Source organism: Drosophila montana, unplaced genomic scaffold (assembly GCF_035044405.1).
Source record: "Drosophila montana isolate Dmon_TW-CO22-7 unplaced genomic scaffold, ASM3504440v1 contig_3733_1, whole genome shotgun sequence".
NCBI lineage: Eukaryota > Metazoa > Arthropoda > Insecta > Diptera > Drosophilidae > Drosophila > Drosophila montana.
In genome coordinates this window covers 4603709-4630068 of record NW_026998620.1, presented here as the reverse complement: position 1 = coordinate 4630068, position 26360 = coordinate 4603709, and the positions used below count along the sequence as shown (strand labels likewise).

The following is a 26360-nucleotide window of genomic DNA, read 5'->3' as shown; positions in this document are numbered from 1 at the left end:
TAAAATTATCAAATATTATCGGTGTTAAGACGAGCACAATGCTATCAGTATATCGATAGTCAGGCGTTTTACAAGACTGTTTTAGGCTTGAGGAGAACGCTTTTTTCTTGTAAAAAATTTTTGCCAAACTATAAATCATAAACATAAATTTCGATTGCCATGTCCGAAAATAATGGTAAGTGTGCTAGCCAAACCAAAATATATTTCTAGACGTGCACATGGTTCTCTGACACGTTCTATGTGCCTTTGTCTGTGCAAAAATCAGCGAATGTAAAGCTAAAGTCAAATACAATATCCTCCTTGTTCATGTATTTTGTAGAGGCGTCGCTTGAAGCCAATTGCTTCAGAGGCGGTTTTACTTTAAAAGCGTCGCGGCTAGGTGGAGCCGTGTTGCGGCCAGCTGTGCTGGGTGACAGTTCAGTATTGGGCTCGGCTCATAGCAATACCAACAGCAACAATAGCTCCACAGCGTTAGCCGGCGGAAACGAGAAGACTGATGAAGATGGCATTGTAGGCAATCCGTTTTTACGTGAGCAGAAGGAAGAGGAAGATGAGGCGGCCGCGCAAGTGGTTGAGTCCACAGAGAATATTGATAAAGATGACGATGAAATTGATGAGCGGCCGGATCCGCTGTCAATGCTGCGCAACAATGGCATCGATCGTTCCAACATATTTGCAGCGGCCAAAACCACCTTGCCGCGTGTTCAGACAAGTGGATTTATTTTCGGTCAGAACGTACACGAACGGGTCGTGGGGGTAAGTTGCGATACGTTTAATCTGTAAAAAAAATATATATGCGAAATTTATTGCAGGAAAACGTAAGCACAGAATCGAATGCAGAAGCTGCATCGTCGGGTACGGCGGAAGCGACCTCATCGCAGCTGCTATTTTCCAGCGTTATTCAGAAGGCTGCCCAATCCACAGACAACAACAAGGACACGTCCGAAGCAAAGAGCCTCAACGATGTGGCGCGGGAGTACGAGGAGAGCCGTGCCCAGAAACGCAAATACGAGGAGGTAGAGACCTTTACCGGCGAGGAGAACGAAATCAATATTGCCGATGTTAGCTGCAAGCTGTTTGCATTTGTCAGCAGCAACTGGGAGGAGCGTGGACGTGGCAGTCTGCGCCTAAACGATGCCAAGGATGAACGTGACTGTTCGCGCGTCGTCTTCCGCACTTCGGGCAACTTGCGCCTGCTGGTGAATACTAAAGTCTGGGCGGCAATGGTGGCCGAACGCGCTAGCCAGAAATCACTACGTCTCACAGCTATGGATAACACGGGCACTGTTAAGATCTTCTTGGCCATGGGCCGACCTGCAGACATTGCACAGGTGCACAAAGCGTTAAGTGAGCGCATTGCCAAACGCAAGCTGACGCACCCTGACGAGTGCGCCATGGCGGAAGCTAAAAATGGCATTTCATCTGAACCGTGCACAGTCAGTGTACAGCCCGAATCTACAACCAACGATGATGACGAGGATGAAGCTGTCGGTGGTGTGGCCAATCCAGTGCCGACCGCTGGCTCAACTACAGCCATTGCTGAGGCGGATAGCAACGAGCCCAGCCCAAAGAAGGCGCTCATGCTGGCGGACAGCAGTGTGGATGTTGTGGTGTCTGCGGCAGACAGTGATGCCGAGGCAGAGCCCAAGGAGATACCCGAGGAGGAGAGGGCTTAAAATTAGCTGGCGTATGTTTCGTTCTTTTTTTCCCACTTTTTATTTTATTTTAGTTTTTGTTTGAAAACACACAAATGAAAAACCATTTCACAACAAACTAAATAAAACGCATTGTGAATTATTATAAATTAATTATAATAATTTATTAATAATTATTATTAAAGTAAAATAAATGGAGTTCCGATTTGTAAGCCCGGGCGCAGCGTCTATAAATGACATTTATCGATTACATTTTGTATTTAATTTTTCATTTGCATTCCGCTTCGCAATCTGTCTGTTCTATTAAAAAAAAAGCCACCCTTTTCTCTTTTAAATCTTAGTCACTAAAACTAATTCGCTTAAGGAATACTTTTTACAAGTTTTGCGCTTGCACTAGAAATATGTTTGTAGAAAAAATAGGCTCATTATCGTACACACACATCAATTTATATATAGATATATATATATATATAGGCATTCGTATAAACTAAATGGAAATTGCAACAACAACGAATCCCAGGCTGCGTTCTACTTGATACTAGTTTTAACAATTACAACAAATCAATCGCATACGCACACAAAAGGCTTTGGCTTTGAACAATTGCTTAATGCTGCTGCTGCTTGGCCTGGCCAATTGGATTAATTACAATTATAATTACAATAATTAATTCAATAAGCATTCGTTTGAACAAAAGAATTTTAACTTCACTCGAACTGAGCGCCTATGTACAGGAGGTGAATGCGGCGTCAGTTCTAGCTGATTGTGCTGCAACTGGAGACGGTCACGTTGAGCGGATTGTTGGCGCTGCTCACGGCAATGGATGACCTAAAAGTGAAATGACAACAGAATTAAAAAAAAATTGATGATATCGTGCAAAACGAGCGCTGAACATTGCTTGGCTTGCACTTACCGATTGTGGCGCATGTGGCTCTTGACTAGATCGCTGTTGACCAGCGCTGCCATTAGGCTCAGCTCACCGGCCATGACCGTGGCACAGACAATTTGCGCCAGTTTCTTGGCATTTTCGCCGGGCTGCGTGAAATGTGCGCCACGCACGCCCAGCATGTCGAGGCAGGCACCCTGGCCGGGCAGTCCAGTGCCGCCGCCCACGGTGCCCACCTCCAGCGAGGGCATGGTGCAGGTCATATACAAATCCTCATCGTTCTCGGGCCAACACTCCATGGCCGTGGAGCAATTACTTGATGTGACATTCTGAGCGGGATCCTGGCCGGTAGCCAGAAATACAGCTGTCACCATATTGGCCGCATGTGCATTGTTGCCACCGATGCTGCCGGCCATGGCACTGCCGGACATGTTCTTCAGCTTGTTGCATTCGACCAGCGTCTTGGCGTCCGTTTTCAGCACCGAACGCAGTGTGGCTGCTGGTATGGTACACTCGGCGACTACACGTTTGCCACGCCCCTTGATCCAATTGATGGCCGCGGGCTTTTTGTCGCAGCAGAAGTTGCCGCTCAGCGAAATGATTTGCATGTCGGGAAACTGACGCTTGATGCAGCGCAGCGCCATCTCCGCACCCTTGGACACCATGTTCATGCCCATGGCATCGCCCGTCAGCGCCACGAATCGTATATACAGCTGCGGACCATCCATGGCAATGTGACATTCCTTCAAGCGACCAAAGCGTGACGTCGAATCGAACTCTGTTTTCAGCAGCTTGTAGTTCTCCTCGCTCTCGATCCACTTCTTGGCCTCGGAGGCGCGAGCGACGCTGGGAAAACGAACACAAGGTGCACGCGTCATGCCAACATCTTCGACCACAGAGCGTACGCCGCGCACAGACAGCGCCTTGCAGCCACGATTTGTGGAGGCCACCAGAGCACCCTCTGTGGTTGCCATGGGCACATAGTAGCTCTCGCCATCCAGCAGCAGTGGGCCCGCATAGCCCACGGGTATGGGCACATAGCCGAGGACATTCTCGCAGCAGGCGTTCATCACTTTGCGATAGTCGAAATGCTCATAGGGCAGCACTTCCAGACGTGACATCGGCATCTTGGCACGTGCGGCTATTATTTGGCGCCGAATGCGTATGCCACGCTCTGCATCCTCCAGCACGGACTCAATCTTGTAGAGCGGACAATGCGTTCCGCCAGCATTGACAAGGGCAATGATTTCCTCGTCGGTCAACACGCTAGCGCCGCTTATGCCGTCGGCTTCGTCAATGGCATTCAGCACCTTCAGGCATTCCTGCAGTGGTCGGGGCGGGCGGGCTGGCGGTGCCAGACGCTGACGCACGGTCACCAGCTCTGTCTGTGTGGCTGCATTTTTCGAGTTGTGCTCCTCGATGCTGAACAGCGGCGTGCGACGTGCGAACTGCATGTAAGTTGGTGGCTGTTTTGGCTCTTCCTCCAGCGGCGTGGTCTGCGACGCCTTCGCTGAGGTTGGCTGTCGCAGCTGATTCTGCAGAGTATCGCGATTGTCAAAGCAGATGAACTTGACCACAAGGGCAATCAGGACAATAGAGATGACTATGTGATCCGCGCTCATCGTTAGCCATCTGCAAAAGTAGAAGTGACGGTTAGCCAAGAGCTTTGGCACTATTTCCATGCGGACTACATACTTGATTATGATATCGGTTATTTCGCCCGAGTCCGTGCGATTGTTGTTGACATTCAGATTCAGCGTTGGGGAGAGCGTCTTGTCCACCGCATCGTAATCGCTGCTGGTGAAGACGACTCGACTGTAGATGTGCACAATCATCAGGCCGGTGGTCATGATCAGCTTGACGCGCTGCAGCACCGGATTGGCCTTCTGCTCCTCCTCGGTTAGCGATTTGAGCAACAGCGAGCCCTTGGCGCGCTCGCGCACCATGGACATGTCGACGCCGTTGCGCGACAGATCAAATATGAGCGAAAGGCAGGCGGGATAGAAGGTCATGAAGACCACATAGTTGACCAGCACCGAGAGCACCGCAAACATGCAGAGCACCTCAAGACGCTGCACGCCCGACAGCGTGCCCACGCCCACCAGCAAAGCCTCGACAATGGTGTCCAGCGAAATGGTTGGGCCCAGCAGCTCCAGGCCACGTGCTATGTTCTGTGTGACCTCCGCCTGGCTGTTGCCCGAAAGCGCCAGCTGTGCCAGGCGACCCGAGTTAGACAGATCGATGACCAGGAGCAGAAAGAAAAGCGCATCCCTACAAACAATTGGAAAAGGTTTAATAAATTAGATTCATACCAGGTGCGGCTTACTCACTTCAGATCCGATATATCGCTGCCCAGAAACTTAATTATGGCCGTGGTGAATATGAAGCTGGAGAAGACAGTAAATAGCCCGGCGATGCCTGCAAACAGATAAAACAAACAGTCAAGAGAGCGGCGCACTTGAATTTGAGCTCGAGCTGGGTTCGCCGATTCCAATTAGCAACAGAGGTCGTTTCATTTAGAGACCGCGTGAGAAATGCCATTTGGACGAAAGAGGCAGCTAAAATGTTGGCCAAACACCTCGCACATGGCTCATCAAAATAGTTTTGGCCGCGGGTAAACAAAGCATATTCTTTAGCCAGCAGCTAATCGTTTGTGTCAACACACGCGTCCCATTGTCTCGATAGTCTCGCAGCGATGACGCAATCCCCGGCCTGGACACACGCACTTACCTAGCACATATTTGGAGCCGAGCCTATGCAGGCTGCAGAACTGATAGTAACAGTAGAGCACCGCGGTGCAGCGAACGATGGTCATCAGAATGACATCGGCGGCATTGTACTCGGCCTCGAGGCCATCGCAGGATTGACTCCAGCCGTGGCAGGGCCGGTGGCGGCTCGATGTCGCCGATGGCGTTGCGCTGGCAATTATCGGGGGCGGCGCACCGCCGGCTGCAGACGCCGCCGCTCCGGCGCTGTTTGCAGCAGCCGCAGCAGCAGCTGCTGTTGAACTGGCGCTGCTAAGACCATTGCTGCCGTCCAGGCTGGTGTTCTTGTCGATGGTCAGCATGCAGGCTGTGATGGTGAGCAGGGCGACGATCACCTCCCAGGGATGCGAGGCACAGAACTCGCCGTGGGCGCGAAATAAACGTCCAATCATCTTTAGTGCCGCTTGGTTCAGTAAGCTCGTCCAGTGCTCTGTGCTTGACTTGCCCAGCACCACGCTGCTCAATGGCCAAAACTCTCCGGCAGGCAGCTGGCACTATTGTGCAACTGCGTCCACGCGCTGCAAATAGAAGACAATACGCACCGCCGGTTAGTTGGATTGGGAAAACTGGACCAAGGACCAGTGGACGCAGGCCAATCAACTTGCCTGCGCCACATAATCGTTGCGCTTTCAGTCGCCTTTCAGCCAGCCATCAAAAGCAACAGCAGCAGCAGCAGCCGAGAGCGAGAGAAACAAATTAAAACAAAACTAAAACAACAACATTTCATCGATTGCTGTTGACACGCTCGTCTCTTTTTCTCCCCAATGCGATAACAACGACCCCAACGGCCGATTGGCCCCAGCGAATGTTACACAGCGAACAAGAAAACACATAATAAATAGGTCGCAGAGAGCACAACCATTAGATATCCTGCACAGGCTGCGCACGGCGCAAGGAGTTTATGTTTTCGGCAAACCTTTTGTCGGAAAAGCGTCTAAGTATATAAATTTTAAAAAGGCCAGCGCTAAAAAGTTGTCATGTTGTTAACATGAGTGTTATAAAGACTTAACAGGCCACTGTTAAATGCTTGTCCTTGAGCAAATAGGCAAATATATTGCAATCTTTATGATCCAAAGGTAATATAAACAGCCCCTTTAGTTTACCTCTCAAAGTTAACTCATATTAAGACACATTAAGCAAATATGACGTGCTCTAACTAAACAGTTTAATGTTAAAGTTGGTATTAATCTGGCATTAAGCGAATTTCCCCAGTTGCTGCGTTCTATATGTCGCGCTGTTAACGAAATATGCTGCTGTGTTCTATATGTCCCACTGTTAACGAGATATGTTTACATAAATGTTATTGACAATAAGCAAGCTAACTTATAGAGTTAATATAGTCGCCATTGCATTTTATTTGAATGTTTTTTTTTTTAAATATATATTTTGTAATGCTCACAAAAAGTTTTATTTTCAATCAGATGGTGATTTAAGAAAGCCTTAACTAATAGACGTTTAAAAAAAAATTACCTATTTTCAATAACATTCATGTTAAGTAACATAATTATCAGGTTAACATAACTAAGCCTTAGCTACTGCGAGTTAAATATGCATGTAGATAAATGTTGACACGCCTTAACACGCCCTTTATGGCTTAGCAGCAGGGTATAACTCGTTGCTCTGGTTATTGCACTAAGCCGATTTGATCGCGTCCTTGAACAGGCATTGTGCGTACGCTTTGCCTTATACGCAGCAGCCTCTGCGTTTACCTTTCGCCCACCGACTGCCCACTGATTGATGGCGTAAGCCAGGGCGGCGACCACAGACGGCCCAGCGCACATCCGCATGCCTACGCCAGAGGCGGCAGCTGGCCGGCTTAATTAAGCCACTAAGGCGATTTGCTCGGCACTTGGCACTTGGCACTTGGCACAAATCTCAGTAAACGATCGCGCGCAACGTGCCCGGCATAGACAAGCATCCTGGGCAGGCGCCATAAATATTGAAAGTCTGACTGCGTCTGCGTCTGCGTCTGTCGCCGAGTTTGAGTTATGCGAAACGAGATTCTGAACCCAAGTGCCGTTGCTTATCGTGGCAGCCATAAAAGATGTTTTGTACTTTAAATAAAAAAACACAACATCGCCCGAGGAGCAAGCCATGTTTCTGGATTGTGTAATCCGAAGCCTTTGACCATAAAGCATTGCTGCAGCTGGCTCGATCCATTCTCTGAGCGATGTTTATATGTATATTACTGTGTGCATATGCATATGTAATAAATATATAGACATGGCATTTCGGGCAGCATGTGGGCGTTATTGAGGGGGGGGGGGGAGGGCTGGCACGGGGTCGTAAGCTGGGGCGATCGTAAAAAGTGCTGGGCATAAACAATGAGCTCATTTTGTTCTTTTTTCTGTAAGTTTTTTACTATGCATTCGCTGTGGCTAAAATGAACATCAATGCAATTGTCGGATGCTATTTTCAGCTACTTGAATGGATACAAGTTTTATGGCTAAAGTCAGGCAAACAGAACGCCTCAAAGGCCAGGGATGAAAGAGTAGATCAAGATCAAGACAACACAAAGGTGAACCACTAAATGCAATTTATGTACGCTCTGAGATCAGAAGGCACTGATCGATTCCAGCGTAAAATAAAACATATTTAATTATAATTATTGGATACATAACTCCTGAAACCGTTTTCATGGTGATTAGGAAAAGACAGCTGGATATAATTCGTTTAAAAGTGAAAGGAAACCTTAAAGGAAATATTTATAGTTATCTACAAATAAATTGACTTAGTGGATAAATCATATGGAGAAAGGATTATAAGCAAAGGGTTTCCGGGTGCGAATTTCATGCCTGTGTTAAATACTTTAATGCATTTACTAAAGACCTTGAAGACCTTGCTGCTTAACAGTCAATAACATGTCTTCAAACCGAATCAAACATGGCTCGAACCCGGAATCACTTTTTTGAACCAGTTCCCAAAAGAGAGCTGAATCCTAACTCGAATCAAATCAAACGTTTCTTAAGATTTTGGATAAGCGTTTTAAATGGTTCAGATAATAAAAAAAGAGAATTTTTTGGGGCATATACAGAGTTTTTTTTGGGCTTATCAATTTAATGAAATGTTAAGAGGGATATCCAATTCCACTTTCAATGAGCTCCTCTCTTCATGAATGTGGAAAACCAGGTACACGAATCTAATCAACAGGCATCGAACGTTTTGCATCCAAGAATCAATCTAATAATAATAAATCTAGTTAGAAATATCTCCTTCATCTAATGCATTGGACCTAAGCAATCCTCTGATGTAGTTTATGTTGAAAGCGGACTTAATTAGAAATAAGATTAGCTTGAGCCAAAAATCAGGTAATACGAATTAAAATAAAATCATCTAAAAACTTAGAAGTAATAAATAGCTTTGCCAGTTAACAATTCTGTATTGTAATGTATTTCTTAATTGTTGCAAGAACTTAAAAATTAATTACGTGATGTTTGTAAATTAATTGGTTTTAAAAGTAGAAAACGTTTCGCACACCAGCAAACAATTTTGCATTAGAAGAGAACTCGGAATCTCAAGTACGGCTTTATTTGAAAAGCAACTTTTGTAAATTATGAATGCAATTAAAGTTAGTTTTTTTTTTAGCTACTTGAACAATGATAAATGGATATCATTGTATCTAAACCTTTCAACTTGGTTGAGTCTTTCTTTGCACTGAACATTAAGAATCGGCATTACGAAAGACCCATCTGTTTAAATTATATTGAAAATGCCCTTCACTGACAAATCTTTTGGGGTTTTTTCGACTAATCAACATTTTCAGGAGAATTCGCAATGCTTTAACAAATAGGCTGGGCATTGGCTGTGAAAACAGCACGTACGTCAAACAGATCAAATATTTACATACGGTCAAAACGATTGGAATCTTTCACTTTGTATTCAAAGCCATCGCCTCGCTGTCGCTATTCCGCCAACTGAGCTGATGTCAAACTTAACAACTGAAAATTATATATATTTTATGTCATATATCTATATTTATTCTGTCTTATGTCAAGCTCCTCAATCTTCCAATAAAATGTACATATATTCATTATATTTTATTTTATTGATAAGTCCGTTAAATATTTAATAAGTGAAAACGAGTAGCAGTTTTTTCTCGACAGGAGGATAGGAACACAAAGCAAAATTAACAGGAGGATACTTAAGCTTAGCTTTATCATGACCCAATGACCTCGACTAAAGTCTTTATTCTTGTTTTATTTATTGATTTGTCCGTTTAATATATAAAAAATGAGTAAAAACGAGTTGCAGTTTTTTTTTGACTGGAGGATAGGAACACAAAGCAAATTTAACAGGAGGATACTTAAGCTTAACTTTATCATGACCCTATGACCTCGACTAAAGTCTTTATTCTTTTTTACAATACCCAGTCAATGAGAGGAACTACAAAATTAAATCGTCCAATTTCAACTTCCTGCCTTGAAACTCATTTTAGATAATTGAGCTGATGAAGATGATGATGATGGTGATGATGATGATGCTGATCAAAATTAAATTTGCAATAGTGGAACAGATGAGCAATAAAAAAAAACAAACATTATAATTTATTGTTTCGCGTCGTCTTTTTTTGTTGTTGCTGTTCAAAGTGCATGAAGTTGGAGTGTTAAGTGTAAAGTGTAAAGTGCCTGGCATTACGAATGATCATTGCAAAATGCCTTTTCAAAAATATTTTCCATTTTCAAAGAAATGTTTATTTTGGTATTGCAAATGAGAAAATGAAAAGAAGCAACCGCTATAACCATAACAATAACAACAGTTCGTCGAAGGCGCCGCTGGGCTGCTGCAAAACAAAGTACAGAAAAAAAAAATAGATAAACTATTGAATGGCGAAATGTTAAATTTAGCGATTCCCAAATTGAGGGAGCTGGAGAATCAAAAACAGTGTTGTGAGCCCTGCTGACGTTCTCGCGCGCGTGTGTGTGTGTGCTAGTGTGCGTGTGCTTTGCATTGTTTTGCATGCTTTTTCGTTTACATTTGAAAAGCACTCGCCAAACGGATGTTGCGCTCGACCTCAACCTTACGAAAGCAGCCCGCGGCAAGCGAGTGGGGGAGGGAGACAGAGAGAGAGGGAGAGAGATTAGTAGGCTGTTAGCCAGAGGGTGCGCGCAATAGAGTTTAGCCAAAAAAAAAAGAGAAACTCGCAAAACAAAAGCACAGAAAAATGACTGAAAAAAAAACTGAACAGAAACAAAGCGCCGCAAGCGCCCAAAAAAGAACAGTTCCACAGACCAGAGACCAATTGGAGGACCATTGTTGTTTTTGCCTGGGGTGGGTGGGGGCTACATGTTTATGTATGTATGTATATGGCCGCAATTTGGCTTCACAAAATTCTGAGAAAATTGCAGGCGACGCATGCAGCCTTTTGTAGGCTTTCCCTGCGCCCAATTAACATGCAACAAGTGCCTCGAATTAATCGTAAATTACTTTTGTCAAGCTACCAGGAAAGCATCCGATGACTCATCTGTTAACGTGGGCGCCTCCCATCCGCTAGATGGCGTTTATTGGCTTTCGCAAAATTTTCCACATTTCGTTTTGGCCTCTGATTTGTATTGTTTATGTCAAAAATGATTATTGTCATTAACATAAGTCTGTTAATTGCGATCGATCGAATTCAAATATGGCTCATCAGCTGCCAAAAGCAATAAAACACGCAAAATATTTGTATCTAAATAAAAGTATTTCCACCGAACATTTCCTTGATAAATATTGTTGTGCAGTATAAATAGTTCACTTGCATTTTGTAAATCATTTGTAGCCTTCACTTTTCCAGAAAATTCAAATTCAGTGCAAAGGTCAATCGAAATTTGTTGCAATTAACGCCTCAAATGATTTGTTTTCCTTTTGCCTTTGTTTTGATTCGATTTCACAATTTGTTTGCTATTAGTTTTGATCATGTTGACTTTACTGGAATTCTCCAACCGTTTAAATTACGGTTGCTAATTATAGTATTCAGGTTTCTGGGCACTTGCCAAAGTGTCGGCAAATTTGTTTATTGCTGAACAATTTCCAATCATGCGCCAAATAAAACCAAAACCCAAAAACCAACAATCAAAAAATATTGCAAATTTCAAAGAGGAAATTAGTTTCCCATGCCGAAAATCATGTGCTTAAGTGTTTATACATATATTTTAAATTAAATCAAAATGGGTCAATTTAAGCACGATGGGCGTGGCATAATTCAAGGAAGCGGGATCAAAATATTTCGTGTCTTAGCATTTTAAATACTTGCTTAAGACTAGGAAGCACTTAAAAATGTAAATTTTTATTGACAAGCGCTTGAGAAAAAAACACTGTGTTAATAAACGACTCTTGACTGCTTGAACAATATTTCAAATTGTACAATGTACATTTTTAAAACAATAAACATTATTAAGTAAAGAATACGACATATTCTTCAATTAATCAATTTTTATTATAATATATATATTTATATATAACATTAATATAATAATCTCATCCAGATCTTAACTCTGTCAAGGCGTCACATTTAGAAATTACCTAAACATTTATCCATTCAGACTAGCCCACGTTTAATAATAATTAATTTAGAATAAGTTTGATTCCAAAATTTGACAATATTTTATTAAAATTGTAATTTCAGTTAGTTTATTGAAATATAAAATATTTCCATGTAACTAATGTCACACAAATGACACAAAAAGACACCGTTAAATAATTAAAATTAATTTTAAAAAATATTTTAAATATTGTTTGTTGTTACATTAATAAATACCAAGATAAAATTGATTAAAATTTTGAATATTTTTCTTGGTATGATATACTAAATGGTTGTATTTGAATGTGAAAAAAATAATTTTCCCGAAAATATATTCTTGTTAATTTTAAAATTCTTCTCGCAACGCCTGATGTCAACTTTTAACTAGGTATTTAAAATTTGTATAAAATTCGAAGAATTTATTATGAGTGCCACGAGTTTCTCGAAATACCAGACAATTAAATAAGCTTCATCAGCAAGACATACTTACTATATCGGGAAATCATAACATTAATCCTATAAACTTTTATTAAACTTGGTACAAAACTGCCTTTTCATTGTTTAATATTAAAACAATTAGGTGGTTCTAGTCGGGAGCTCCCGACTAGAGGATATCCTGAACCCTCTTCTTCCAACAGCTGATAGGTGTAAAATGAAAGATACTTGATATATATATACTATACTAGAAGCTAAATGTCAAGTTTGGTAACTCTAGCACATATTATTTACCAAAATTGCTCAAAAAACCGGATTTTTATCGATTACTTGGAAACGGGGCAAGTTATCGAATATCGGAAACAAACTCGATCTGCGCGGGCACTAGGAGGACCTACAGCTAAAATTTCAAGTCTCTAGCCCTTAAAGGTTCTGAGATCCTTGCGTTCATACATACGAACGGACGGACGGTCGGACGGACGGACATGGCTAGATCGACTCGGCTGTTGATGCTGATCAAGAATATATATACTTTATGGGATCGGAGATGCTTCCTTTTGCCTGTTACATACATTTGCACAAATACATTATACCCTTTTTACCCATTTTCAATGGGTACAGGGTTTAAATATCTAACTGTACAAATAAATAAGTTCTTCAAGTTTTATTGGATTATATTTAAAAGCTATGCAAGCCAAATTCCTAATAATTTACGTTTAACGCAGCTCTCTGATAATTTATAGCCGATGTAGAAGATATTCTAAAATGATTTCTGCAAGTCTTTCAAGATAGAATACCGAATTTCTTGTCGCTGGTGCTAAAGTTCATATCGGCCACGGACGACATCAAGAAATTAGTCACGCTGACGCCGGTTGATTTGTTTTTTATTCAATTTATTTGTCGCCAGCTGATAAGGCAGCAATTAAATATTGGCCCGATGGCAATGGGAAAATTCATATAAGCACACATATAACATCAGTTATAGTTGATGGACTTTAGCGCCACGCGGAATGGGTCGTCATTGATAAACATTTTTGGGGAATTGGGAATTGAGTGTGTTGCAATGTTGATGGGCAGAGAATCGTTTATAGATAGATACGTAAATATAGATTTATACAAAGATCGATATATAAATAACGTAATGTATTGCGATAGCGGCAAATCTGATTGCGATAGGAAAGTTGTTCTATTTTCATGTACGTTTGCTCCACTTTTGTTTAGATTAATTGGAAACTTGGTGTTAGTTAGTTAACAATGTCAATGCCACATTGTAGCTACGTGCCAAAATGTTAATTAGAGCGCATGTTTTCATGATAAGCCCAATAAAACGTTGACTTTGCCGCCAGTCAACCGTATAAACTGGCTTGAAACTCTTCTTTTTAGCTTTCCCCCACTAAGTCAGCCAGCCAGCCACTTGGCCAGATAAAATATCTATCTAATTAATAGCAATCAGTCTGCAACAACTGGAAAATATCAAGTCAAATGTCTCCGACAACTGGCTCAGTGCGGGACGCATTCAAACATGCTTGAAAAGAAGATTAATGCACACATTAAATCAAGTCGAATAATAATAATTGTCGAAACAAACTGTTTTGTATACCCTGTAGCTATTGATTAGGCAAAGGGGTAAACAGTGCAGTCGATTGATTTGATGCAGCCATTGAGGCAACTGAACAAACAGATTTGAGAACGAGCTCGAATCACAGAAAAGGTTTAATTTGCTATAGTATATTAGATATTGGATATGTATTAATGGGTTGCAGTTTTCCTAAGGTAAGAGAAATACAAATTTGTTATATATATTCTTGAATACCGAACGCTGACTAAGTTTAGTTGATACTTAAAGTATCGCTTCCAGTCTTATTTAATTCAATTATGCAATTATACAAAAAAATAAAGCCTTCTTTTTTTTGAGTAGTTAATAACATATTTTCCACGAACGCATAATTATCACAGAAGAATTTTAATAATCTTTAGAGTATATTGAAGGTTTCTTTTTTTTTCCACCTTAAGATAATTATCCCAGAAGCATTTTAATTATCTTTAGAGTATATATACATATATTGAAGGTTTCTTATTTTTGCACCTTCGGATGGTTTGGCTATTCTTAAGTTAAAAGTTCAAAAACAGTTCGTAGATAGCAAAGAATTTAATCAATAGTTTTTGTGATGTGCTCTCGTTTCTATCGCAATTCTATCTCCCAGGCGAAACGCTTTCTTATCACCCAATTAGCACACTTTCTTTTATGAAGAAGTCTTGCGAAATGTGGCTCTGAACAGAGAAGAGGAAAGAGGAACATTGGAAAACAATTGGGAGGAAAAATAAAATATCTTTTGGAAAAAACTATATCAGAAGTTTCGCAAAATGTCGGTTTGAAGAAAGGAGAGGTATAGAAAGACAGGAAAACAATTTGAAGGAAAAAAACAATATCTATCTATTGGGAAAAACTATGTCAGAAATCTACTTAAATGTCGCTTTGAAGAGAGGAGAGTGATGGGAAGATAGAAAAACAATTTCTAGGATAAATAAAATATCTACTGGGAAAACCTATAAACATACGCGCTTTTGATGTTCAAATGGATAAATAGACACGTGAGCAGGGTAGCTGCCAGTCGAGCCGACTCGTTTAGAGCAACAAAAAAAGGTGTATTTTTTTTGGGCGTATTTTTATCTTCTTTTGCGGCGAGTATCTGTGTAATTTACAAGTTTCAGAAAAAAGTAAAAGTTGTCGCCGGCAGCGGCAGAGGCCAAATAAATAAATTCAATAAAAACAGTTTTACTTTCTACCAAAAATGCGAATAACGCTAATTTGTATGCAATCAAAGCGGCACGCCAGGAAAAACTTTTGAGCGCTAAAAAGCAAACTGAAAGACCAAGGCCCACACACACACACACACACACACATAACTGAGTATAAACATATATGCAAATTGTAGACATTGTTAAAACTTTGGCTGGTTCATCACATCAAAAGATTTGTGCGTCGCGGAGCCAAAAGTTTAACACAAGGCTTACATTTCCAATTAAAAGGCATCAAGTTGTTTAAGCCAAGTTAACGCCATGCTGGCCAAAACAGAACAATGCGACACGTGTGTGCAGCAGAGCCATGTTAATGGCAGCCAGTTTGGGCGTAGATGGAGATATCGTCATCATCATCATCATCATCATCTTCGGCGTCATCATCATCTTCATCTTCGGCGTCATCTTTATGATTCAAGTTGAAGTTGGGCCCAACGAGCGTTTTTTGACATTGACCCAAATGCGTTGACCATTTATTGATTTGGCTTTATTTGCCCAGATTCAGATCGACGAAGAGCTAACAAAAAACGCTTTGAGATGCGCTGCCATTAACGAATATCCAAAAACCGGAACTCGATCGCAATGAAATAGAAAGTTTTTGTCTCTCGATACCCTTGCCGAAACGCAACAGCCGTACAAAAATAGGCCAAGACAATGTGTTGGCCGTGCTAACTAAAAAACAGTTTTAAATGGAGTCACCACAACTGACAAAAAATACTATCTAGTTTTTTATACCCTGAACCCATTAAAAATGGTTAAAAAGGGTATAATGTATTTGTGCAAATGTATGTAAGAGGCAGAAGGAAGCATGTCCGACCCCATAAATTATATATATTCTTGATCAGCATCAACAGCCGAGTCGATCTAGCTATGCCCGTCTGTCTGTCTGTCCGTATGTATGAATGCAAGGATCTCAGAACCTATAAGAGCTAGAGACTTGAAATTTTAGCTGTCTGTCCTCCTAGTCCCCGCGCAAATCGAATTTGTTTCCGATTTTCGATAACTTGCCCCGTTTCCAAGTAATCGATAAAAATAATATGAGCTAGAGTCACCTAACTTGAAATTTAGCTTCTAGAATAGTATATAGATATCAAGTATCTTTCATTTTATACCTATCGCCTGTTGAAAGAAGCGGGTTCAGGGTATCCCCTAGTCGGGAGCTCCCGACTAGAACATCTTACTTGTTTGATCATTTATGTATTGAGCCACATGCTCGAAAAACGGAATGCAAATCAAAAGGTTTTATAGCTAAATAATTTAGTTGGTTTTCGATTTCCAATGGGCAACAAATTAAAACGAAATAAAATATGAAATTTCGTCAGGTATTTCCTGCTAGTATGATATAATAAAGAAATTCGTATAATTTAAATCACAAATTCCATATCGAAAAGTTTATTGGAAAAACCAAAATGTTTTAATTGGATTTATTATACAAATTGTGCTTGTTTACTCTTTTGCAAAATAAGAGCCACAGATATAAACATTAGCAATTTAAACATTTGTTTTCTTTTAATTGCGCGTGATGGAAAGCAATTTTCCAGAAATACAACAATTGCTACCTGTTGGTATTTTGTTGCCTGACATCATATGAAAGAAACCTGTTCAATATCTTTATGCTATAATTTATATGGATTTAAGCTAGATGAAGTTAACCAAGAAAGTACAAATATTCTATACACTATGTGATCTATATAGTAATTTGATCCCACTCAAAATCTTTCAGCAGTAAAGATTAAGAAACTTGTTAAATATCATTATACTTTAAGCTTTGTGGAGTTAAAATAGATAAGTTTATCAATAAAGTTCAAATATTCTATACCCTATAAGATCCATATAGTAATTTGATACCAATCAAAATCTGTCAGCAGTAACGATAAAGAAACTTGCTAAATATCATCATACTATAAGTTATGTGGAGTTAAAATAGATAAGTTTATCAGGAAAGAACAAATACCCTATTTATTGATAAGTGATCTATATAGTAATTTGATCCCAACCAGAGTCTGTCGACAGTAAAGATAAAGAAATTTGTTTAAAATCATCAGACTATAAGTTATGTAGAGTTAAAATAGATAAGTTTATCAATAAAGTACAAATATGTATTGATAATTGATCTATATAGTAATTTGATCCCAAAAAATTGTATTCTACAATTTCAATGCGCTTTACAGTTACGGAATTATACTTCAAACTCGTGACTTTGTCGAAAGATTCTTCCAAAAAAACAAAACAAAATTGTTTGGAATCTCTTCTTTATCTCAGTTATGTGATATAATAGATCTATAAATCGTGATACATAATATGTATAAATGCGTCTGCGAAGCTCAAGCTGTTAACAAGTCGAAACGACTTTTTCGGGTAGAGTATTAAAAGTTGCCTTTAAGTTGGCTAAACGTTGGTTTTTGGCGCGTGAATCGAACTCGTTAAATGAAATGTTGTAAAATAGTTGCATACAAATCGAACATGCGAATTCATCATGCATAATGGCTTCCGACTATGCGTCTATATATATATATATATATAGTCTGGACAGGTCTGCCGCTAATTGGCCGGCAACGCCGCTTAATTGCCCATTAACACGACCGGGACAAATGCATGCAAGTGTATTAAAGTCTTTGTTAACAATTTAAGCAATCTGAGGCTATAATTAACTAAGCCATAATTAAAAAATGCGCTCGGCCAAGGTTTAGGCGGCACGCGTGGCCAAGCCGATCCGAGCCACGCCTTGGGACTTGAACCAGCTTGCGATGCGATGCGATGCGATGCGTTTTGCAATCACGCCAAGTAAAGCCAAAGCTGCCTTCATGCTCGGTTAGCTCGGCTTGCTAACAATTTAAACATCCTTCTAATCGCACATGGTTACCCATCGAATCATCAGCTAACTACCTACACACACACACACACACACGCGCAAATGTACACACAATGTCATACATAACACATCATCATTGCCCTATCATCGTAATCATCATTAACATTATCATTATCATCATCATCGCTGACTCGTAAAGTCGTTGAGTTGTCTGCGCTGTTGTCAGCCTCAGTTTCGTAAATTTTAATTTTAATTCTGCCTACAAAAAAAAAACTAGCTGGCTTGCTGAGATACCCTGTAATAATATCTATCAGAGGGTAAGTCTTATAAAGAACGCTTCACATTTAAAATTTTATTGGAAAAAACAAAATCATTTAATTGGATTTATTATACAAATTGTGCTTTCTCGTATTAGAATGAATATGTACTCTATTTATTTTTGCATGGATTGATATTAATTCGTTTTTTAAAATTGTATAAAAATACAAAATAAATAGAAAAAAAACTTCTTGAAATAAACATTTTATATTTTTGTAATGCATTGCATATATTTTTATAAAATTTTAATTTCCATAAGTCAAAATAGTTTCACATAAAGTTATATATTATATTATTATATAGTTATATATTTACAGATTAATTTAATACTTGATTTTTACATGAAAACGAAAAAGTTTTTATTGATCCAAGAGGCTTAAGATATTTTGGAGATTTTATATAGATTTTATCTAGAGATTTTATAGATACAAGTTCTAAATTAACTTTCGCATAGTTTTGCGGCATCAACAGATCTAAAATATAATAAATATCTGCCTTTATAGTAATAAAGTCCCTTGACATTAAAAAATGATCGACATACTTTATTCCTGACATATTTTTACGCAGTTCGAAACAAAAAATCAAAAAATGTTTTATGGAGGCAACAATAATTTGAATTTGGATTTGATCGACGCGCGCAATAATTTGTTTTTAATAATTGTTTACATTTGTGGAAATTAATCGCTGTACGGCAAAAATGTACAAATTGTTTTTAATAATTGTATACATTTGTGGAATTTCAAATATGTGCACCAAGTGTACCAAGTGCTAAGTGCCTTTTGCAGGGTATTTAAAGGGGGGCATCGACTATGCCATCGCGTCTCTGTTCTTTGCCGGATGCAATTTCAAATTTCAATCACATTCATATTACACGGCTGCATGGCTGCGTCTGGATTACGGCCTGAGCAGAGTCGAGCTGCTCCCCTCCGGCTCCACTCGCACTCCGGCTGAACACAAATTGATTGCTCTGTGTGCAGCATGTGGGCGGATTGAAAGCCAGCCAGGATTAGGTTATGACACAGACAGCTCTTAAAGTGTTAACGATTTCAAAATAAAGTGAAAGACTTTCCTGAAAACTGTAAACAATTGGCCCATGCTAGCGATATTCATGTGATTCATAGTTTTCCGAATTATAGAGAACAACGAATCGTTCCCAGAATCGAGAAAATGTTTCAATAAATTGACAGCGACTCTTTGCGATCTTTGAGATACATTCATCCCAAACATATCACGAGTTGGCACGTGTACATATATTATACTAAGTCATTTGCTTCTGGCTATAAAAAACTCACAATTTTTTCGAGCATAGATACTTTGTATCGTTGCCATGCATAGATACTAAAATATCTATAACAGATTTATCTGTGCAATATTAGTTTGCCTCTAATTTGTGTCTATAACATATGTGTATATAGTATTTTGTTTACTGCTGTCTATATTACATTACCTCCAATATTTTGGCCAACCTAATAGTAATGCATCAATAGAAAGATACTTTTGTGTACAAAGATACTGTTGTGTACAAAGATACTTTTGTATATATTAAAAATTCGCATGTATAATAACCGTTGGCACCTAATAATGTATATTTTTTATACTTTTATATAGATATATATATACATACAAGCTAGTACTTTATATTTATCTCTAAGATACTTTTGTATCTTTAACACATAAATTCCCGCAACATGTATGTAAATGTGCGTTCTACAGTTCCTTACTTCCCATTGAGTAACAAAACCTATTTCTTATTACTCAATGCTTTTATCCTAACGGTAATCTATCAATGCATAGATACTTTTGTATCTCTTGGACTTTGATCTGCAAAGCAATCGTTGGCACCCAAATGCAAGCCGGAAAATCTTGGTCATTAGGAAATGAATTTAATCAAAGCCAAAGAAAACCAAATGGATTGCTAAATATATTAGTTATTTATTGACTTTTTAAATTTGCCATGCGCTTGGTAACTTATTGGCATTATTATGACAAGGCCTAACAACAATTGTTTGACTTTGAAGTTTGATTATAAAGTCCGTGTGAGGGTCAACCAAATACTAGTCTATGCATATAGATATGTATACATATATATGCCATTCTCTGCGCTTCCAGACCAACATCGGCGGAAGAAGCCGCCACCGCAGCCGCATCTACAACAAATTCCACATCGAGTGTAGTTCAAACACGATGCGTTTGTGCAATATTTGCGGGACCTTTTGGGAAAAGGCCGCCCGTTGAGAGCTGGGCAAACAAATACACATACATACATATATAAACAAACAATCTGAACATGCATTAAAAGACAAGACACGATAGAATTATGCATAGAACTTTACCAGAGAGCAGCAGTTAATTGTATGAAGAGACAAGCTCGGTGGCAGCCTTTCCCATCTTCCATCTTGTGGCTATTTCAATATTTGTGCCGCTCATTGCGTTAACTTGGCAGACAACAAACGACACTGATTCATAACCATATTTTATCGCGGCGAAAACCAAAGGGCATCTATTGAAAATGCGAGTGGACGGCGGAAATGAGTTCATAGATATTTTAGAGAAATACGAAATAAAGCAAAGGGCTACTTTTCGGACTTTTCTTTCTTTTTCACATCTTTCATTATTCTCATCTCATGCTTTCACATCTCAATCAATTTTCCTCAATCACTCAATTGATCAATCAATATATCCTCAATATTTGTGATATCTCTGGGAACAGTTGACAGTAGATTTAATAAAGTCTTAATTGGAAAAAATCGGAAACAATTTTAATTTAAAAATTTTTGGGATATTAGTAAGGAACATGCCTACAAATTAAGTGAAATATTATGCATTTACATTTAACTAAGGTACTTTAAATTAAAAAAAAAAAGTTAAAAGTATTTAAATTTCATATTCAATATTTTTCCGCTTTGATACTAATATGTGGAAAAATACAATTACATATGAAAATCATTAATTTAAATATGTTTATATTAAAAAGAAATTTTAATGTCATTTTTTAGGTAACTTCTTCTTCTTCTACTTCTTGCTGGCAAAAATATTTTAATCTAAGTGTAAGTAAAACAATTTACAATGATTTTTTGTTGTGTGTAACAGAGAAAGGAAGAGGGAGAGAGAGAGAGATGGACATTTTAATTAAACAAATACGACATTAAATTTAATATCATATGTAATAATATGCACACATAAAACATTCGCTGTAAAAATCAAGAATTATATTACCAAAAGAAATAACAAATTGAAGAAATCCCACATTAAATATGTATTTTTATATTTGCCACATCTTTTCCCCACTGTGCACAGTGAATTATATTACCAAAAGATATAACAAATTTGATGTAACCCATTTAATATGCGCACGCCTTGAACAAATCACACATAATAAATGTATTTTTATATTTTTCCGCATCTTTGCCCCACTGTGCACAGTGAACGCTGACGTCGCTGCCGAATGCTGTTTGGCCAATGCAAATAACAACACGAGCCGCTGCGACGTCGCGACGCTGGCAATAAAACATAAGCCAAACGCATGTGACATAGACAACTTGGCAGCCACTAGACGCGATGGGGGTGGGGCAGTGTGGGGGGAGTGGGAGTGGGAGGGGGGGGTACTACTGATTGCTCCTCAGTGGTGCGTGATGGCCCAGTCTAGCGGATGGGCCGAAGGGGCCGAGTGGAAGTAAAAGCCACTTGAGCTGCAAACTTGATTATGCCATATGCCAATACAGAAATCAAAACGCGCTCGTTTTCAGTTGCATTTAGTTGTTGTCATTGCTGTTGTTGTTGTTGTTGTTGCTTTTGGGCGCGGAATGTTGCGTTGTCGTCCGTGTGGCAGAGTTAGCTTTGGCCAGTTACCTAAACGATTAACAGTCATCAGCATGCATGGCGGTCAACGGCAATTCCGAGTGCCAATTGCATGCCGTACAAAAATGCTGCCAACGGCTGGCAACAAAATCGAAGACAACGACAACGACAACCTGATGAACCCTGAACATGAAAAGATTCCAACTGGCAACTGGTTTTCCAATGCAATCGACCTCTTTTTGTCGATTAGTTGGAGCAAAAGCCGCCAAGAGGTGCATCCATGGCTTTAATCAGAGATTTGCATAAGCTGCAGAGGAGTCGTTGTCGCGGCTCCAATAATCATAAACTTTAATATGTTTATGGCTAAAACGTGGACGTGTGTGTGTGTGTGTGTTTAGGCCAGGCACACTCTTGTTGATATTTGCATTACAAAGGCAATTTAAGTGCGCTGTTTGTCTGTCAAGCGCTTCATTGCCATTGAACTGATTTGATCGAACATCAATTTAATTGCAATATTTTTTATGGCCACCCAACAGATGGTAGATATATATATGCGTCTACACAGTAAACAAAAATATTGGTTGAATTAAAAGTTGTAAAACGCTTATTTTTGGTTTTTATATTGTGCATTTAAATACATTTTTGGGTTTTTATTACATGAACCCATTGAAAAAAGTTAAAGTAATTAAATTACTATGCATTAATTTTTATCAAACCGAGTCGATTAAGCCATATCTGTATGTATCCATAAACAAGTTGACCTCGGAAGCCACAAGAGCTAGAATCTTGAAACCCATTCATTTCAACTCATCGATAACTGGCCCGATAAATATCGATATCAGCCCCATGTTTATTGTCTATATATCGGAACTCTTGTTTAATATATATATACGGCATAATTTATTTATTTTCATTTACGAAAATTTTAATGCCATATAATGCCCTGAAAAATCGCATAAAGATCGGACAACGAACGAATTTTCTAAAATATAAAAATACTTATATTTTGCTGTTAATTTAAAACAAAAGAGTTGAAAATGTTGTGTTGAACTGTGAAATTGGGTTTGGTTTCAAAATTGGCTATGGATTTAAATTGAAGCCCAACTTTTTGTCACTGTGTATTTTGCATAGGCCTGCCTGCTCTATGTCTTTGTTTTTTTATAGCCCAGACACAGCCCAGAGGCTGGCCTTCGCCTTGGTCTCAGTTAGCTGTTCGACTAGGAAGCTGCATTGTGTTAGAGATTTGTTGTGTGTTGGAAATCGATTCAATTAGCACGTATACATAGTTTGACTCAGCTGGCAGCTATTTGGCTGCGAAGATGATGATCATGATGATGATGTTGTTGCTGATCACGATGAGGATTATGAAATTGGAGTTCAGTTTGAAATTCGCGCGCACACTAATCGCTAATCGCGCAATCAACTGGCGGGCATAGCGCGCATATTAAACACAATAACATGACAAATGGATACAACTAAGCACACACACCACGTACACCTAACACGCACACACACTCACTCAACTGCGTGCGCTCTGTGGTTTTGGCAGGTGGTTGAGGAGAAAGTTTCCAACATTGAAACAACTTTTTTTTTTGTTGTGTGTTGCCATTGTTGTTGTTGCTCAAGCTTAAAGCAGCCCCGAAAAAATCAAAAGCTAAACACTCACAAAAAAAAAAATGCCAAGCCATAAAAAAAAAAAACTCAGCCGAAGAAGCAGCAACAAGAAATAAGTTAAACGGGGGGAAGCGGCGCAGCCGATTATGAAATCGCCGTCGATGGAATTCGAATCGATGTAAATACATACACATGCATATGTATGCATGTATGTGTGTGTGTATGTGTATGCATGTATGTAGCTATGAGGCGTGCAGCCTGACTTTGGCCAAGTCTCCGGCTGAGAAACTCTTTTGCAATATGGCGAGCAAGCACCGAAATGAGGCCTGGGCCTGGCACAGACAACTCTTCAGCAATGCGGCAACTTGGACTGGATTGGCTTGTAATTGAATCACACTTACACGCACACCAACACACACACACACAGAGACTCACATATATGCAGCTATGTATATTCAGTTGGTTGGCCACATAACGCACCCAAAGAGTAGGAAGCGACAACGCACTTGACAGAGTTGTAGCCGTTGCTGTTAATGTTGCATTTGCTGTTGTTGTTGTTGCTGTTGTTGCTGTTGTTGTTGTTGTTGCTGCTGCAGTTGCCGTTGCCGTTCCAGTTGATGCCGCCAACAATTGCCACTAGCCGCTGTATGGAATTTTTCACTTTTGCTTTTAATAGCCAGTGTAACAGAAGAGAAAAAACGCGAGCAGTCAACAGTTAAAAGACAACAGAGACAACGGATAACAAAATGCAAATTGCATGTTGGGCATGTTTTGTTATTTCTTATACCCTTTAGTGAGTACAAGTACAAGTAGCTCATATAATTCATAAATTGTTTATGACACGTTTCCATAAAGCAGATGCAGGTAATTGGTCTAAGCAGCTGCAATTTAACACTTAGTATGCCTATTTAAAATAGATTGTTTATAATTTAAGAAAAACAGTATACGACTTTAACATATTGCAACTGAAACGATTATAACAGTTAACATTTTGTGTACTTTAATGTGCCATGAAATTGACATGTTAACACAAAATAACCTGTTATGAACATTACAATAAAATTTTTCCCAATTACTTTGTTTTAACTTTTTTGTTAACTGAGTCAAAAGTTATATTTTCCATAGAAATTGTAACTCTCACCTATTATTTTCGGTTGATGATAAAAAAAAGTACTTTCACAGTTAATTCATCTCTTTCTTATTCGTATGGTTATTTCCCATAAATTAGAATTTTCGACAAATGACATTTGGAGCTTTAGTTTCGTAGGTTAAAATAGATGGATCAAAAAAAAAAAATTAATGTTAAACATTCTAATAACAGATCCCATCTAAATAAATAAACATCAATCATTACATAGTTCACTTAATTTCAGTGCAGGGTATTTTCAAGTGGATCTCTGAGTGAAAGCAAAACTCTTGTAAAAAAATGGTTTTTTTTGTTCATTTTTTGAATTTTTGAAATTGCCGCTCTTCACATAACCGTAACCTGAATGTGATACAGGCAGTCAGACAGGCAGGCAGTCAGGTCCGTCCGTCTGTCCGTCCGTCTGTCTGCGCCAGATGTCGCTCATTTCGGTAGGGAAACGCAGCGCCGACCGGACCGGGCCGGGCCGGGACGGGCCGGGCCGGGACGGGCCGGGCCGGGACGGGTCAGGCCGAGGAAGTCAACTGCTGACATTGATTTTGAAAAACGGAGGCGACTTTCGAGCAGCATCGACAGTTGCAGGAAATGGGAAAAGTTAACAGCGCAACAGGATACGAGCCGCGTACGCGGCGCCATTCCGAAACAATTTTTGTTTTAATGGCAGACAATAGAAATGGGCCCTCGAGTGTTTCAAGTGGGGCCAGGAAATGCACTTACAATGGCCCAAAGGGACAGTTGGGCGCAACATGCGTTGCACATGTGGCGTCCGCTTACAGCCAGCCGATAAGAGAGAGAGAGAGAGAGGGCGACCCCAACCCAATTGGATGGGATTGAATTGGACCCAATTGTGGCCAGTTGCATAATTTTCGGGCTAGCCAAATGCGGGCAGTCAAGCAGGGAAATGCTAATGATTAGGCAACTGATAAGGTTCCACTACAGCACGATCTATAACTAAACATAAATAGAACTAACCTCGCTTTTGCTATTTTCGATATATATATATATATATCTTCTTGTTGCTGGGCCGAGTCGCCGACGCTTTGGCGAGTTGTATCTGATGGGTGTCACGCACTAAAGAAATGCAAATGAAGCCGTTTGCTTCACTTTTAGATGAGGCGATGGCAGCACACACACACTCAGCTGGTTTTCAACTAGTTGTTATTTATTTTTTGGAGTGTATTTAGTGGAGCACGTCTATTTTGTATTTAAAGCACAAAGGCTGTTGTATGATGCGTATTAGTTTTGTTTATATGGCCAGTTCGCAAACAAATCCACATAATGGTTCGTGTGTGTGCAATTTATTTAATAAATTTTTTAACATTTATATAACAATCACACAATCATTAACATGCCATTGCCAGTGCGAACAATTTCGTTTTCTATTTTGTTTAAACAATCAGGGTGTTACTTCTTTTTTTTTTGCAGATACGGCTCTTTGTTGTTGTTGCTGCACGCACGGTAGTTAATTGTTGTGAGATTTGCACGCTTTTGATCTAGCTGCGTTTGAAGAACTTGCGGTTTGGCTGCGTTTAAACAATCTGACGTGTTGTATCCTTTTTCGTTCACGTTTATAAACTTTTGGTAAGCCCAAGCGACTGTGTTTTCCCGTGTACCACGACTTTCACGCTCAGCTGTTCTCG

General features: G+C 39.6%; 2 protein-coding genes across 5 annotated transcripts; one reads left to right on the top strand and one right to left on the bottom strand.

Moving 5' to 3' along the window:
* Window positions 1–15: 15 nt before the first annotated feature.
* RanBP3 (ran-binding protein 3) lies at window positions 16–1995 on the top strand. Its single transcript, XM_064693200.1, has 3 exons — window positions 16–175; window positions 320–756; window positions 813–1995. Exons 1-3 carry the CDS (start codon window positions 160–162, stop codon window positions 1674–1676), a joined length of 1317 nt encoding a protein of 438 aa, XP_064549270.1. The 5' UTR covers window positions 16–159; the 3' UTR covers window positions 1677–1995.
* Hmgcr (HMG coenzyme A reductase) lies at window positions 1795–26360 on the bottom strand. 4 transcript variants are annotated; one of them, XM_064693195.1, is made up of 6 exons: window positions 25693–26360; window positions 5270–5822; window positions 4870–4957; window positions 4235–4810; window positions 2567–4171; window positions 1795–2481 (listed from the first exon to the last, which is right to left on the bottom strand). In XM_064693195.1, exons 2-6 carry the CDS (start codon window positions 5694–5696, stop codon window positions 2409–2411), a joined length of 2769 nt encoding a protein of 922 aa, XP_064549265.1. In that variant the 5' UTR covers window positions 5697–5822; window positions 25693–26360; the 3' UTR covers window positions 1795–2408. The 4 variants fall into 4 exon arrangements, with proteins under 4 accessions (XP_064549265.1, XP_064549267.1, XP_064549268.1 ...); XM_064693197.1 differs by lacking the exon at window positions 25693–26360 and adding an exon at window positions 6164–6268; XM_064693198.1 differs by lacking the exon at window positions 25693–26360 and adding an exon at window positions 6221–6239.

Coding starts and splice junctions, on each gene's coding strand:
- RanBP3 (XM_064693200.1), top strand. Junction 757..812: donor TACACGAACGGGTCGTGGGG/GTAAGTTGCGAT, acceptor AATTTATTGCAG/GAAAACGTAAGCACAGAATC.
- Hmgcr (XM_064693195.1), bottom strand. CDS start 5,696: ATGATTGGACGTTTATTTCGCGCCCACGGCGAGTTCTGTGCCTCGCAT. Junction 4,958..5,269: donor CGGCTCCAAATATGTGCTAG/GTAAGTGCGTGT, acceptor ATCTGTTTGCAG/GCATCGCCGGGCTATTTACT. Junction 4,811..4,869: donor AGCGATATATCGGATCTGAA/GTGAGTAAGCCG, acceptor AATTGTTTGTAG/GGATGCGCTTTTCTTTCTGC.